The sequence below is a fragment of the Schistocerca americana genome, chromosome 2 (genome assembly GCF_021461395.2).
Source record: "Schistocerca americana isolate TAMUIC-IGC-003095 chromosome 2, iqSchAmer2.1, whole genome shotgun sequence".
In the NCBI taxonomy this organism is placed as follows: domain Eukaryota; kingdom Metazoa; phylum Arthropoda; class Insecta; order Orthoptera; family Acrididae; genus Schistocerca; species Schistocerca americana.
Window position 1 is genome coordinate 1027389799 of NC_060120.1, and position 18052 is coordinate 1027407850.

The 18052-nt window shown below is 35.9% G+C and overlaps 1 protein-coding gene across 1 annotated transcript in view; it reads left to right on the forward strand.

Moving 5' to 3' along the window:
* The window catches only part of LOC124594646 (kinesin-like protein KIF13A), a 404453-nt gene that overhangs the window by 292499 nt on the left and 93902 nt on the right, over nucleotides 1-18052 (forward strand). The window contains exons 23-26 of the mRNA XM_047133014.1: nucleotides 6868-7059; nucleotides 8820-9022; nucleotides 16812-16902; nucleotides 17908-18050. Coding sequence (XP_046988970.1) covers nucleotides 6868-7059; nucleotides 8820-9022; nucleotides 16812-16902; nucleotides 17908-18050 — 629 coding nt within the window. The remainder of the gene's footprint in view (nucleotides 1-6867; nucleotides 7060-8819; nucleotides 9023-16811; nucleotides 16903-17907; nucleotides 18051-18052) is intronic.

An 18052-nucleotide genomic window follows, 5' to 3' on the forward strand; every position in this document is an offset into this window, starting at 1 on the left:
GCAATGTGTGTGTGAGTTGTGCTTTTTTTTTATATATATATATAGAACAAAAGCGCTGGCAGGTCGATAGACACACAAACAAACACAAACATACACACAAAATTCAAGCTTTCGCAACAAACTGTTGCCTCATCAGGAAAGAGGGAAGGAGAGGGGAAGACGAAAGGAAGTGGGTTTTAAAGGAGAGGGTAAGGAGTCATTCCAATCCCGGGAGCGGAAAGACTTACCTTAGGGGGAAAAAAGGACAGGTATACACTCGCACACACGCACATATCCATCCACACATACAGACACAGCAGGTGTCTGCTTGTGTCTGTATGTGTGGATGGATATGTGCGTGTGTGCGAGTGTATACCTGTCCTTTTTTCCCCCTAAGGTAAGTCTTTCCGCTCCCGGGATTGGAATGACTCCTTACCCTCTCCTTTAAAACCCACTTCCTTTCGTCTTCCCCTCTCCTTCCCTCTTTCCTGATGAGGCAACAGTTTGTTGCGAAAGCTTGAATTTTGTGTGTATGTTTGTGTTCGTTTGTGTGTCTATCGACCTGCCAGCGCTTTTGTTCGGTAAGTCACCTCATCTTTGTTTTTATATATAATTTTTCCCACGTGGAATGTTTCCTTCCATTATATATATATATATATATATATATATATATATATATATATATATATATATATATATATATATATAGTTATAATAGAGGGAAACATTCCACATAGGAAATATATATCTAAAAACAAAGATGATGTGACTTACCAAATGAAAGTGCTGGCAGGTCGACAGACACAAACAAACATAAACATACACACAAAATTCAAGCTTTCGCAACAAACTGTTGCCTCATCAGGAAAGAGGGAAGGAGAGGGAAAGACGAAAGGAAGTGGGTTTTAAGGGAGAGGGTAAGGAGTCATTCCAATCCCGGGAGCGGAAAGACTTACCTTAGGGGGAAAAAAGGACGGGTATACACTCGCACACACACACATATCCATCCACACATATACCAAAAAGGTATATGTGTGGATGGATATGTGTGTGTGTGCGAGTGTATACCCGTCCGGAAAGACTTACCTTAGGGGGAAAAAAGGACGGGTATACACTCGCACACACACACATATCCATCCACACATATACCTTTTTGGTATATGTGTGGATGGATATGTGTGTGTGTGCGAGTGTATACCCGTCCTTTTTTCCCCCTAAGGTAAGTCTTTCCGCTCCCGGGATTGGAATGACTCCTTACCCTCTCCCTTAAAACCCACTTCCTTTCGTCTTTCCCTCTCCTTCCCTCTTTCCTGATGAGGCAACAGTTTGTTGCGAAAGCTTGAATTTTGTGTGTATGTTTATGTTTGTTTGTGTCTGTCGACCTGCCAGCACTTTCATTTGGTAAGTCACATCATCTTTGTTTTTTTTATATATATATATATATATATATATATATATATATATATATATATATATGTGTGTTGTGTGTGTGTTGTGTGTGTTTTTCTGTTTTGGAGAAAGGACTTTTTTGTTCAAAAGCTAAATGTGTAGCAGTCTTTTCATTGTGCTCATATCCAACTGAACGCCTCTTGTGTTTGGTGAGTAGCAATCTATCCTTTTCAAGTTGTTATTCCATCCTGGACTTTCCATTCTTAGAGATTAATGTTTTCCCTTTGTCACAAAACAGCTGATGGATGATAGGGAAATATTAGTGACCATGAAAGAACCGTTGCAAAGGAATGAAATTTTGTCTATGTACAACCTGTACAATATGGCTCTATACGGAGAACTATGAAACACATACCTAAAATTAAACATTTCAGGGATCTCTCATGATATTTGATAAAAACTGATATTTGATAAAAACTGAGAATTTTATTTCCCTTGAATTAGACAGCTTTAGAATATGTCCTCAATGTATGGCAGACAGATTATGTCCAAGTCTAAAGTTAATCAGTATTAGTTGCTGACCACAATCACAAGTGAGCACTGCTTAGCAAACTTCCAGACACATTCACTGTGCACTGTCTGTGGGCAGCATACTGGTCGGGGAAGGATTGCACAACATTTCTTGCAGTACTTGCATAGATGTTGGCTTGTTGGAATAAGGCTACATGGAGGAGGGAAACATCATTTCTAAAACTGAATTGTAGCTGTTGCTGTTGGGAGTTCTTTCAGCTAGGGGTAACAAAGTCTGATGAGTAACCACAATACTTAGCGGTGCTGTACAGTGTTGCACCAGGCATTCGGATCTTACTCTGCTGGATATGCACTCTGGAAAGTAACATTCATTTCTCTTGTCTCTCTTGTGTGCTTAGTCTTTCAAATTATAGTGATATTCAATGGGAAAGACATTTTATTGGCTCTTGATGCATCAGTCATAAGATGGCAGTGAATATGGGTATGCGTGATTTTGCTGCTAAAATGAATTACAGAGATGCAGCTAAAAAGATAGCATGTGTGAAGTGCATGTGTGAAATTGCTAAATATAATGAAAATATTTAAATCTCTGCTAGAAGGAATAGTCCCAGACAGGCTAAAGCTAGCTGTAGTGATACCACTCTTTAAAAAAGGTGAGAAAAACAATTAATTTTAAATTAATTTTAAATTAACTACAGTCTAAGTTGCAATGGTTAACTAGATTTACCTACCAACAATCTTCAGAATAAAAGGAACTATGATTTGTCCATAATGGACAAAGTCCATAATGGACAAAGTCAAAAACTAAAAACTGTAATATTATAATACATCGTCATATTGCAATAACTTATCTGCGAAACAGCCTCGGGCCCACTTCGCGACCACAGTACAGCAGCAGCAACGGATGTTGTACTGGAACTGGCTATAGCCTCGAGAGCGCATGCATGGTAGTGTGTCATGCGTACTTGTTAACACTGGTACCAACATGTACTCTTAAACCTAAAATTTTATGAATAACCAGGTGCAGCTAACGATATTGATGTATACGTTATCCTGTAAGGAACAAAGATATATCAACTGTCTTAACGTTTGTAATAAAATGTTGGACGTCAAAAGTGAAGGGAGGAATGCGTTTAATATTTTAAGCCAACCTAGCACATTCGTGCTAATCATTGAACTTAACCGCATGAGGATAACTACAGGTTTGAAATACCAGATAATCCCAGCTATTGAGCAAACAGGAGTACTAAAAACACGTTGGCAAGGGTATAATGATTACTCCCTAAAATTATGGCGTGATTATTCCCTAAAATTATGGTGGATGGAATAACAGTTGAAAGCTTTCAAAAAAGTTTTTGTTTCACAGCTGCAGCTGGTCGCTAAGGAGGTTATTTTTGTCATATAGTAAGTGCTTAAAAATTTTAATTTCTTCAAAAATATCCAACCTCACACCCTTCACTTCACAACGCAAGAGCTGAGTATTATCCGGAGGGTTGGTTGCGTGAGTCCATTGCACTAAGTGTTCAGCAAATGTCGATCCACGCATGCCATCTCCAACAAAATAATAAATGCATTGCTCCCTTCACTTTTGACGTCCAACGTATTATTGCAAATGTTAAGATAGACGATATATCTTTGTTCCTTACAGGATAATAAGTATGTCAATTTCATTAGCCACACCTGGTTATTCATAAAATTTTGAGTTTAAGAGTACGTGTTGGTACCAGTGTTGACAAGTACTCATGAGACACTATCGCGCATGCACTCTCGAGGCTATAGCCAGTTCCAGTACGACATCCGTTGCTGATGTACTGTGGTTGCGAAGTGGGGCTGAGGCTGTTTCCCAGTAAGTTATTACAATATGATGATGTATTATTATATTATATATTCTTGGGAAGAACGGAAGAGAAAGAAACACCATAAGTCTTAAGCTGTATGCGGTCCATAGCTGGCCAAATTCATAATAAAAATAAATAAATAAATAAATAAATAAATAAATTATAGTTTTTAGTTTTTGACGTAGTCCATTATGGACAAATCTTAGTTCCTTTTACTCTGAAGAAGGTTGGGTTATCCCAACTGAAAACTAGGTAAATCTAGGTAAACATTACAACTGAGGCTGTTGGTAATTTAAAATTAATATTTATACAGTTGCTGACTGGGCCATGAAATGTTGAAAATATTATGAGGAAAACAATGTTACAAGCTATTGCCCAATCTCCCTCTTAACCATCTCTTCAAAAATTCTTGAAAAACTCATGCACAGGTCGATTGTCAGTCATCTTAGCTTCCACAGTATCCTAAACAAGAGTCAGTTTAAATTTGGTGCTAGTCTTTCTACAGAACAAGCACCTGTTTCACCAACCAGGTTCTGGAAGCCATGAACAAAAAAATGTCTCCAATAGGTATTTTTTGTGACCTCTCAAAAGCCTTTGATTGTGTAAACCATCTAATCCTTTTGAAAAAGACAGAATATTATGGTTTGGGTGGTATCGTTGGTTCGTGGCTCCAATCATCCCTAAAGGACCGAAAGCAGACTGTAATGCTGAATGGCTCATCCAGAGAACCTGCCTCATCTGAGTGGGGCTTAGTAAGTTGTGGTGTGGAACAAGGCTCTGTTTTGTGTCCACTACTATTCCTCATCTTCATTAATGACCTCCCACTTTGTTCTGACACAAACAGTAAATTTACTCTTTTTGCAGATGACACTACAATTCTAATTGATGATTTTACAGACAACAATATTGAACAAACCCGAATAAAGTTTTCAATGGTATTGTAAACTGGTTTCCTTCTAATAGTCTCTCACTCAATACAGATAAAACCCTTTGCATGAGATTTCATACTCCACAAAGAAATCTGGAAGAAATTAACATTAAGTGCAGAGATAAAAAAATACAAAAAGCTGAGGTTACAGAATTCCTGGGTGGTTATATAGACAGTAAATGTGACTGGTCAGCACACATTCTTCATCTTTATAAAACACTTAGCTCAGCAATATTTGCACTATGGGTTATTGCTTCAGTGGCTGAAGTAGACACATTAAGTCTTCGTACTTTGGCTATTTTCATTCATTAATGTAATATGCTATTATATTCTGGGGGAACCAACCTCTCACAAAGAAAATTTTCATTGCACAGATAAAAGCTGTTAGAATAATGAGTGGTGACCATCACAGGCACTCTTGCAGGCACTTGTTTTGAAAGATGGGGTTCCTTACCACCTCCTCACAATATATCTTTTCCTTGTTGACGTTTGTCTGTAAAAACCCTTCTATCTACAAAGATAACAGCCAATTTCATGGCTATAACACAAGAACCAAAACAGTGTGTACATTGAACTGAGAAGCCTCACTATGGTTCAAAAAGGAGCTTATTACTCCAGCATTAAGCTGTTTAATGCTCTCCCACCACACATCTAATGCCTTCACAAAAGATTGCCAGCATTCAAACAAACTCTCAAGGAGTACCTGATAGAGAAATCTTTTTATACAGTTGATGAATATGTGAAAGAAAATATATGATCACTAAATTTGTAAGTGTTGTAACTTAGTATAATTAATTTTATTTTGAGTGCTATGACAATTATTTATTGGTATTCCTGTTTTTCCTTTGGAATATTTAGTTTATCTTGGCTCCTATATACATTACACGTCCTTAACATGTGAAACAAAAATGTTCTGTTAACTGAATGTGCTGTTGCTTAGCTGATATCTTATTTACGTCGTATCTTTTATTTGTGTAAGATATATTTCAACTGTTTACAATCTGACAAATTGCATATCATAAATATATTCCTCATCCTTAACATGTGAAACACAATTTTCTGTTAATTGATTGTGCTGTTGTTTAGTTGACTTTTATGTACATTGTATCTTTTTATTGTATTTATACAAGTTATATTTGAACTATGTAGAATCTGACATGTTCCAAATCCTTGTGATTCACTCGCTACCAGTAACTACGGAACATGAAATGAAATAAATAAATAAAATAAATAAATACTCTCCCTTTAGGCAAGTGCATTGCATTTGTTGCCTATTCGATTGGGAATATCCCAAATGAAGAAACATCTGTATACAAAAGTAGATAAATTGTGAAGGCTTGTAATAGTGTAACAGTGTTTCGGATTTAAATAAACATACAATCTACAACTGCTGTGTGGATGAGGTTTGGTATTTACCATCCAATTTTGATGTACAAGTGTGTGTGTGTGTGTGTGTGTGTGTGTGTGTGTGTGTGTGTGTGTGTGTGAGGGGGGGGGGGGGGGGGGTACATCAATGGAGAGGAAGTAAGGGAACTTGGTACATATTACATATTTATGATTTCATGCATGCTATCAAGTTTTAAAATTTGTTTTCTATTTTTCTTTGCATCTGTATCATTATGGTGTCGGTCTTAAATTATTAAATTTGTTATCAATGTATCTTACTGATCATGGATGGTCATCAATTTGATTGTTCATAACTGTGTAGATTTGTGTGGTTAAAACTGGGCTGTAACTACCTCTCCCCCCTCCATCCCTTCTATCCATTTTCTTTCTGAAAAAGTTAATGATTACTGTAGTTTAACCTGTGTTTTTATCAGACTAAAGTATCCCCAAAATATTTGGCAGGTATTAAAATTAAAAAAAGGATGTATACAGAACTGTGGCTTCATTGATTCTTACCCACATTGCTTTAGAACAGCTGTTCTACTTTATTATTTGTCTTGCTATGTAAACATGACTCAAAATGAGGAAATGGAAGTTGACATTGTGTATTATTCCACTCATTAATTGTACCCTTAATTTTTTGTCTTCATTTTAAAAATATTTTTATTAATATTTTTGATTGTTTTCATGCAGAGATATTGAAATATTCAGTTTATTAAAAAATTTGAGTGGTTATCAGTAATTGTATCTAATTTTTTGCTAATACTTTTCTTTACTTTTTCCGCTGTAACTTGACATGATTCTTCATTATTACAGCTGATGATCTATCTGTACATCAATCTGGGGAAGATGTTTCAATTACTGGAGCAAATTCAATTCTACCAAAGGAACACGGCAACAAATTCTATAACTTACCTATAATTAAACATGAAGAAAAAGATGTTTGTGCTGTAGCAGCATGGGACTCATCCATCCATGACAGCTTGCACTTAAATAAAGTTACAGAAGGTACAAAAAAAGCACTGCTTGCTTGTATTCAGTATGGACATAAATTTGTTTGTGGTGCAGTTACGTAGCTGTTTGTCACATATGTGTTTTACTGTTGTTATATTTTTAAAGAATGGGTAATCCTTTGAGTGTACTAAAACATAAATAACAATTAGGTGTTGAACCCGGGATGTGTTGAACCACCGCAACCAAAACAACCGGCATCCAAATGTCATTACCCAATTTCCTTCAGGTCATTGGAATCCAGCAGAGAAATTCCTGGTACACCTACCATTCATATTTCTGGCTTGTGTACAGAATATCAATGTGAAGTATGCCAACATACCATATTTGAATGGATGGTAGGTATTCTCAAGACTGTGCTAAAGGGGATCTTACAACAGAGAATAAATAATATGTCTGCAATTGGATGTTCCTGGATGATAATTGTAGCCATCTTCAAACTCCTTGCTCTGACTACTTCTCAGAATATATAAAAGAAATTACAATGTTATAATCTTACTTCAGTGTTATTACAACTTCAATTAGGCATTTGTGGAATGATGGCAGACACTGGAAGAAGATACTTGATCTCATTAAAAGAAAAAGAAAAACTGAATATCAAAAGTATTTGCAACAAAAGGGGGTGGGATTGCCTATTTATCGGCTTCTCAATCAGGAAAAACTGGAGCAGAGGTGAGAGACACATTCCTGATGAACCGCTTCTTAAAATTTTGGAAACTTTACATATTCAACTAGTTTTTGAATTTGCCCCAGTGGCTGTTTCTCTCATTTTAAAATAAATTTGTCCCTCTGCCTCACAAATCACTGTTTGTTGTATTGGATTTACATCCTCTCACATAAGATTGCACACCTTTTCCTTCACTTGTTATGATAGTGCTGTATGTTTTGTGTGTTTAATGGTGAATTAATCTTTCATTAAACACTTCAGCATTGGGGAATGTATTCATGTCTTGATTTATGACCAAAGGTATTGTTTATTTTAATGTCCATAATGCAGACAAAAGTGAACAATGAGTAATTTACAGTGACAATAATGACAGGAAACTATTGGGAATGCACATTTTTTTCTGTGTAGACAGTCCCTCTTAGTTAACAATCAGTCCTTAGATTTGAATTGCGACTTGTATTGTATTTGCTTATTAAGATGCTCACCATTCTTTTTCTTTTACTTCTTATAGATCCTGCCATCTACACAGGTTTTGAGCCTCACCAGACTCAAAACTGATAGATATGTGAAATACCATAAATATTGTTTTCTGTCAATTGAAAACATAAAATCTATAAACAAATCTGTGGTTATATTTGGCACTTTGTTCATAACTGTCCTCTTGAGTGTACTATTCATAATTGTCCATTTTGATCACACCTTATTGAATAATTCACAATATGACCAGTTTTGGCTTACTGCAATCATTAAGAGTATTCTGATGCTAATGTCCATGTCAAATGCTTAGCACATGCAGTTACATAAACAGGTGCACCTGTTCATGTACCTGGGTGTACGAAGCATTTGGCATTGATACTCATAGCAGTAAGCTAAACCAGTTATACCGGTGTGATCAATACAGACAATTATGATTAAATTATTTTCTGTCTCAATAAGAAATATATTTTAAAAATATTTCTTGATTTTAAACACATTTTGAAATGCAATGAATACTTGGAAATTAATCATGAACTAGAGCAAGAAATTTAAATTTACTGTCATATCCTGTTCAGATTACAATAATAATGATATGACTGAAATGTTTTTGCAGCCAATGAAAGGGTTTATCTGATACTGAAAACAACTGTCAGACTGTCTCATCCAGCAACTATGGATTTAGTTCTTAGGAAGAGACTTGCTTTGAATATATACAAGCGACAAAGCATAACTGACAGGATACGAAAAAAGATTGTTCGAACAGACTGCCTGACACAGAGTGGTGTCACATATGAGATTGTATCAAACATTCCAAAGGTAAGAAAGTGCTTAAATTTAGTTTTGTATAAGTGAACTGACTGTTAGTCTGCATCTTTTAATTTGATATTTAGCATTTACACACACACACATATTCGTTAAGTTAAGGAATGTCTAGATCTGTACTCTGCAAACCACTGTGAAGTGCACAGCAGAGGTTACATCCTATTTAAAGGAATACCCAAGGTTTACAAAACAACATGAAGTATGGCAATAATGTATGCACGAAAAGATGACCCCCCACACCATTCTGACTTGTTACATGACACAAGGTGTACCAGAAAACCAGCTTTAAGTTGTGAGTGAATACTATACAGTGGAAAATATCCCTCCAACAGGAAAATATCCCTCCAACAGTGGCATACAGAAAATTGATAGTGGGTATGATACACTTGTACAGCAATGTAGGATGTATGATGAAACCTCATAGTGTGGAACATGTCATGTCATAGATTGCAGAGACATCTCTCATGGTTGAATACCATATTTACTCGAATCTAAGCCGCACTCGAATCTAAGCCGCGCTCGAATCTAAGCCGCATCTGAAAAATGAGACTCGAAATGAAGGGAAAAAAAAAATTCCCGAATCTAAGTTTCACCTGAAATTTGAGACTCGAAATTTAAGGGGAGAGAGAAGTTTTAGACCGCAGCTCCAAATAGAAACAATGTTGGTCCATTGTAACATGAGACACAATTTAGGTCGAATGGATGTCTGTCATACAGTAGTTTGGTTCGAGTCATAAGCTTAGCAGTTAAGCTTTACCAGGTAGCCATTGCTATGGGTTACGCGTCTGTATTCAAACGGGTACCCTTTCTTGCCTCATTAGCGAAACAATGACAAGAGACTGGTATTTGTTGTTACTTAAACTACTGCTTTCTTTGATAATGATTAACTAGAACCAAATAATAGACTGCGTATGATAGAAAATGTTCTGAATGAGAATTTAGCGAAAGTTTTTCTCCATTTGAAAACCTCTGCAGACGACTCTTTATTACATTACATTCTGCACAGAAATTAGTCATCTTAGATTCAAAAATCTAGTCAGTTGCCGTGCTTCATTTCTGACTGTATCACTATACAGCATAGGAATAATACGAATAGAAACATGACATGATATGTATATTCTTCCGCGTTTGCCATTGTCTCACTCTAGTTTTGCAGTTTATTAGGCAGACATTATTTAAATGAAATAGCAGCAAACATGAAAGAATACATGGCATAATGTTTACATTCATATTATTCTTATGGTGAAGAGAATACTGCGTGTGATTCACGATTCATAAAAGTTCCTATTAGCAACCATCTCTTGTTACAGGTAGGAAAAAATTCAGAATGTAGAGTTGGCCATATTGACATACACCCCAAACAGTCTTGCCAGTCGTATTTTCGTAGTAGATTTTTAATTATGACTTCAAATGCTGAGTGTGTTGTTGTTGTCTTCAGTCCATAGACTGGTTTGATGCAGCTCTCCACGCTTTTCTATCCTGTGCAATGCAGAGTAGCAACACTTATAAAATAAGAATGAAAATAACTTAGAAATTAAACACTGAAATTTAAAACAAAATTTTATTAGGTTTGTAATACATCTTATACGAAATGTTTAAAATATCATTCATGATTCTGAATCACTATCACTCGATTCTTTGTTGCTCATTTCTTCATACAGAGCATCGTCCTCTGTACCATCTAGTGCATTGGATATCGGACATTTTTTAAATGCTTGTTCCACAGTCTGATTTGGAATACACTCCCATGCATCATAAATCCATTGGCACACTTGCAACAAACTTGCGCATTTTACACGTCCTGTTGGTGTCAGTTGTCTGTAGCTTTTTGAAAGCCAGTCTGTATACATGCGTTTAAGCTTGTCCTTAAATTGTTTATTCAAACAGATGTCAAGTGGTTACAGAATTGACGTCATCCCGCCAGGAACTACTGCCGAGTCCATTTTGCTTTCCTTTAATTTTCATTTAACTGCAGATGCTGTATGGCCTGCGTACGCATCAGATACCGACAGATGGCATAAACCAAGCATTGTGCCAAGATGATGATTTCACACACACCTAATCTATTCCAACATCGTGTCCTCCGGAAACCACCCAGTTTCGTTTGCTCGTACAATTACAGTTTTTGGAAACACTTCCGATTTTGGCAAAGTCTTTCACTTGAAAACTATGGGGACAATTTATGTCCATCTGCTGTGCAAGCAAGCATGACAGACATCCGCTGTTTTTGACCCCCTGATGTAAGAACACTTATGTCTGTCTTTCCTTTGGCATCAACCATATAACTTGTTGACATGTCAAAATATACGGGAGTTTGGTCAGCATTTCATATCTCACCAAGAAGGTATTGCTTTTCTGTGTGCCGCCTAATTATGAATCACTGAAATTGCACAAGTTTTTCTTCATAATTTTTTAGCAGTTTCTGTGTAACTGATGTTTGCCTCCGAAGTGAAAAACACCAGCACTTCATTAACAGATCAATCCACCTGCGACTTGCCTTAAAATTTTTGATTTTTTGCTCTCTAGCCATTTCATGTGCCTTAATTTTTAAAATTTGAGCATTCACAGGCATGAATTTCTGACGATGTTCCTTAACAAATTCATTTACAATCACTTCTAGTGCGTGATATCGGCCACACTTTGGCCCACTAAATGCTTTCCTGCTACTAGAACATTCAAATAATTTGTCTCTCTGCAGTCGCCATCGCCTGATGTTCTCATCAATCAAAAGAAATAACTCCCCTCTTGAATTTGGTACTATAATGAAAGCGCTTCATTATGGTTCACTAGCACCAACAAGCACTTCACAAAATTCCACGAAGCTATAGGTGCGCTACATGAAATCTTAATTAGCCCCAGCGTATCAACTCGTGCAACAATCCTAAAGTCTTGTGCATTGTTGGTATTTTTGTGTTAAGAAATTTATTTTTGTTGCTATGAATATTTGAAAGGCTGCTACATTTGAAGATGAACAATATGGAATTTCTATTTACTTTGTTGGGTAATGTATGAAAATGCAGTAGTCGAAACTCGGGGCGGAGAACAAACCTCTTCTTCTACCTTTTTTTAAAATTTATTTACTGACGCAGAGGTTTTGGCGCCAGTATTTACCTTTGTGCCTGCAAAGCATGCCTGTGTAGCGCTACATATATTCGACGGCAGAGGTTAGTTGTGGCGGCACCTACCAACATTTTTCAGAACTTCTGCTTACTGTGTACTCGATTCTAAGCCACAGGCGGTTTTTTGGATTATAAAAACTGGAAAAAAAGTGCAGCTTAGATTCGAGTAAATATGGTAAGCATCCTCTGGAGATCATCAGTTGTCTTCAGTAGCAGTTCAATTCATTTCAATTTATTGCTCTTAACACACAATTTTACATGCATGTGCATTTTCAACTAAGTATAAAGTTTTTACAATTACAATTTTTTTAGTTTACATTATTTCTTATTACATTGTAATTCATGATAAATTCAAGTTATAACGGCATTTTTGGATAAGCCACTGCTTGACTCAATTTTTTAAAAGTATCCCCTGTCAATATCTTAGCTACATTTGGTAACAAGTTATTAAAAACAGCTCCTTTGACATAAGGGCTTTTCGCTATTAAAGTAAATCTTCTGTTAACCATATGAGAATCTTTTCTATGCCTTGTTAAATAGTTTTGAAGATCCATGTTTGTTTTTGTGATCTTAGTGTCTTCCTTCACTAGCACTATAGTTTCTAGTACATACATGCCATAAACTGTGAGAATATTGTGTCTAATGAATATGGGTTTTCAAGAAGTTCCTGATTTTATTTTTGCTGTGTTCCTCAAGGATCACTTCTGCAATATGAAAACCCTTTTCATATTAGTTGGCATGTCCCACCCCACAGTAAGACAAGAAAGGATACACTAATTCATAATATACAATCCTTAGGGTTTCAGAATTAAGATATGGTGATAATCTTCTTAATACATATAGACTGGGTGTTATTTTTGTTACAGACATAATCAGCTTCCTGCTTCCATGAAAGTTAATCATCTATGCATAAACCGAAGAATTTGCAATCTGTACAGGTTTTTGGTAGAACTTCATCAATCACAGTATTTCGTCTGTTTGGACCACTTGGTTTAAAATGAATAATATTAGTTTTTTATGTTTACTTTTAGGTTCTCTCTTTCAAAATGAGCTCTTACCTTTTCAATAAAGTTACGTATCTCTTCAACTAGGCTGGGCTCATTGTCTGCATAACAGACACCAGATGTATTGTCTGCATACATAGTGATCAATTGCATATTGTCAAGAGAACTTGGGAAATCATTTACATAGCGTAGGACTGGACCTAAAACGGAGCCCTGAAGAACACCAAAATGTACATTTCTTATACTTGATCTTCTCTTCTCCAGTATTTGTCCATCAGAGTACATAATTCCGTGCCCTGTTTTATAGCCTTTAAATATGTTTCTACCAGTTGCATAAGTTTTCCAATGACACCACTCTTCACAATTTTTGATAAGAGCACATCATGCCGTACTTTATCAAAAGCCCTTGAGAGGTCCAGGAATACTCCTGCTGCTTGGGATTTTTCATTTATTTTTTCAAGTACATGATGGACAAATTGAACTGCTGCTGACGTGGTACTTCGACCTCTTCTGAAGCCATGCTTGAAGGCACTTAATATTTCAGCCTCATTGTAATGTTCCAAGATTTTTTTAATATTATTTTCTCTATCAGTTTGCTGGAAGTTGAGATTAGGGCAATGGGTCTGTAGTTCTGTACATGCTGTATTTCCCCCTTTTTGTGTATTGGTTTCACTACAGACAGTTTTAACTTGTCAGGGAACACACTGTCTTCGAGAACACAGTTTATTAGATGAACTAGTGGTTTCATTAGTTCATGTTTGCATTTCTTCAATAGATATGGAGAAATTTCATCTAATCCTGTTGATTGTATGTTCCTGAAGTTACCAATAAGCTGCAGAGTGTCATATGTGCGTACTGTGGGTAGTGTACTGCAGTTCTGTTTGTTACAGGACTCATATGATTGCTGTATATCCTGTTTCATAGAGACATCATTTTCAACAGTATCTATGAAGTAATTATTAAAAATATTTTGTACTAGAACAGGATCTGAGATATTTTCATTATTCGCATTTAATTGTACATTATTACTTTTAGTTTCTGTTTCACTGTTTATGATTTTATTTACAATTGACCAGCAAGTCTTTGAAATGTTATGTGAACCTTCTATCTGTTGGCTGATTCTTCCTCATTTTAATCTCCTGACTACTTTACAGTATTTATATTTGTGCTGTTTGTAGAGTTCTTTGTGTAACTCTGAGTTAGTCAGTCTCTGTAAGCTATACAAGTTTTCTATTTTTTCTTTCAGGTCTTTTGTTTTAAAATCTAATGGCACAGGTTTTGATTTTGAAGGTTGATTTTTCTGGATACTCACTTTTTTTAATGGCATGGCTCTATTTAAGTGCTCAGTCATAATTTCTATGAACATGTTCCATTTATTGTTGACCCCAATGGCAGTCATAACTGATTCCCATGATTCCTGGCCTAAACTATGTCTTAGTGTAGCAATGTTGTTTGCAGATTATATTCGCCTGTGCTCATACATTTTTCTTGGTCTGAATTTGGTATTACATTTTAGCACTAGTGCCTGGCCTAAATGATCTGAGAGGTGACCATGTATTATGTCTGTTGAGATGATGATGTCATAATTTGTGGTAACATGATCAATTATCAATTGAACTATTATGTGTGTTAGCTGTTATGATTGGTACTAGTCCAAGAAGATCTTTGTATCCATAAGACAGGATACAATCTGTAAAATGTTCACTTTCCTGACCATCACGTTAAGTGTTGATGTTCAAATCTCCCAGTGTGACAAGATTTACACTTCCACAGCATGACATTAATTTATTTAAAACTCCATCAAATGATTTCAGAAAAGTATCATAGTTTCCACAGGGGGTCTATATACACCTGTGACATAGAAATGAACAGCGCAAAATGTGATTTTAAGAATTGCAATTTTGAAATCTTTGTCAACACAGAAATTTCCTTGAGTTGATGGCAACACCACCACCTTTATTGTGTGTTCTGCAGTAGAACACAGCTAGGTTGTAGCCTTCTAATTTGCAATATTGAATGTTGTCCAATGGTTTCTGGTGTATTGTAACTATTAATAGATGTTAAGATAGTCCTGTAATAATGTTTCAAAAGCATCTATTTTGTTTTCTAAACCATGAACATTATAATGCAAAAGTGATAAATTATTCTTATGTAGACTGATGTCCGTCTGAGGCACATATGAAACACATACGCCTGCATCTGGTGTTGCACTGGTGGAGGGTCTTACTGTCTTTAAAAAAAAACATTGCTCTTGTCCTGCTGATGTATTATTTTACTGACCTGGCATTTCGTGTTTGATTCTCTCAAGTATTCGTTATTTTTGCCCTTGAGAGGGATAGCCTCTGCAGCACAACATTGAACATTCAATTTGCTGTTCACTACTTCTGGATCCGTTTTATAAGTAAGTCCTTCCTTAGTCTGTTGAGATGTAAGCCATGGGGTGTGTGGATTCCTCTTCCTATGCAGCTTATGTCCACAAATGTAACATTTTTGAATCTCGGGCATATGTGTAGTATCTGTTTATTTGCACTTCACACTTCTTTATTTACACACAACCAGATTGGCAAGTCACATTGATGTGGAACAGATAATATGATCATGTTTGAGTTTCTTAGCTCATGTAGCCTTCTTTTAAGTGAGATCTCTAGGTCTTTCATTTCATTTTTTGCTATGTCATTTGGTCCTGCTAAGTTTTCATGTCATGGTTCATAGAAATCACTGCCTGAAATTTTTTGCCTGGTTTCAGTAAGCTAGTTATCTTGTGACTGCCTCTGCACTGAAATTTGGCTGCTATGTTCCATCCTCGACTGTCTGCAAATAGGTTTATTTTATACGTTTTTGCTGGTTGATGATAACCGTTTTAGGACTGCTGGTACTTGGATGTTGCATGGTGGCACTGTTTGTTTTGTATCTTTTGTCCCTATTAGTCGATAATCCATCTTGAGGAACACTTGATTCTGTTTCACTCTTAGCAACTACAATCACGGTCGAATTTGTTTGTTTCTTGTCGTTGAAAGTGACTCTGTCATTCTTTGTTTCTGATGTCCTTTTTCTTTCCATTTGGTTTGACACAGCTCGTTGAGATATCATAGTCTACATCTGAAAACACTTCAAAAGGATTTTCGTGCACAAAGATTGTGTCACCAGTACTTTTACTGTTTACACAATCTTGCAGTTCTTGCATTCTATTTTTTGTAAGTGACTTTAGTCCACTTTTTGCGATGCTTTGTGGAACTTGTTGAGTATTCGGCTCACTTTTTCCAAGCTGAAAATTAGAGATATCCACTTTGAGAGCACTGATTATAAATTGTAAGCTGGATGCACGTTCATTTAACTTCGTGATTTCTTCTTTACAATTTGCACATGCCTTCTTTTTAATGGCAAAATCAACTAAATTTTCCAGTGAGACTGAAGCATTACATCTTACTTTTTGAGTTAGTTGACTGGTCTTACAGATTTAGAGGTTTTGTGATTGGTGTTTACAGTTCAGTGGTAGGTGGCTTGATGGAATCGTTGCGTTAACCTGAACATGATTGGTAAGCTTTGAGCTCAATATGCTGGATATGCAACTTTTAATATAAAGTAAATTCTGTGATGTATTAAAATATTATTGCTGCTGTTTAATAAAATATGTACATATATTCATATTTCTAATTAAAGGCAAGTGAAGAACTGGAAGATCGTGAATCGCTAGCACAGATTGCTGCTTCTGGTGAAGAGACATCAATGAGTGATGGAGAAACATACATAGGTAACCAGTTGCAGTTTTTCTATAAATTTGTTATCTAACATAAACATGTGTGAAGTTGTGTATCAATAGTGTTTATCTTTTGTGCTGTTTCTTTCTATATCTTCGACATAGTTCTGAAATTAATTGTGCCCATGTTCTAGTTCTTTTTTCTTTTATATTTCTTTTCTCTTTCATTCTTCTTCTTAATTTTGCTGTCATTTTCAGTAGTACAATCTTCTGATATTAATCAAGGGTGAGACCTTATTTTAAAGTCAGAACTAATTTAATTTTTTAAATGTGTTGAAAGAATATCTGAATTGCATGTCAAGACAGTGAAACATTTTTTTCCTTAACTTTCATTGACTACAGGTACTAATGAAATTAGGAAAAACTCCAGCTAAACACGAACAGTGGAATGAATAGAAATATCCACATATCACATAGTGAAAAACTTTAATTATTGCGTAGGCAGATAAACAAGACATTGAACACTGCAACTCAGCAAGAAAGTGTTTTCCTTCATAGTAGGGAAAATAGTGCGTGTGTGCATGCACACTAATTAATACTGGTGGTCTTTGAGATAGAGACAAATGTGTACACTCAATTTCTTGTTGCTGTCACTCTGTTAGGCCATCTCTATATTGCGTTAGGTTGCCAGCTTCACTTTTTCCATTTTGTACGTTCTGCTTATTTAATTTCTAGTACCTTGCAGTTTTACACCTCTCCTCTGTATTTAGTACTATGTTGGTTTCTTTGGAATGCAAAAAAACTTGTCTCCTCAACCTAGTTGGATATACAGCTCATATTTTCTGTAGATTAGTCTTTACTTTTCCATGTCTCTTGTGTTGTTGTCCACTACGTGTCTATTGTTGAATGGCCAGAATAATTAAAAATAAACTGAACAATAAATATAGCAGCACCAATTATGATAAAAAATAAAATATAAGGCTTCTTAATATGATGCTGAAAACTACAACTGATGACTCTTCACTTTATGTAATGCATTTTTCTATTATTTTTTTCTAGAGAAATATACTAAAGGAGTAAGTGCAGTGGAGAGTATCTTGACTCTAGACCGTTTGCGCCAGAATGTTGCTGTGAAAGAGCTGCTGCAAGCACAGGGTCAGACACACATGAGGAAAACAGCTAGTGTACCAAACTTCTCGCAGGT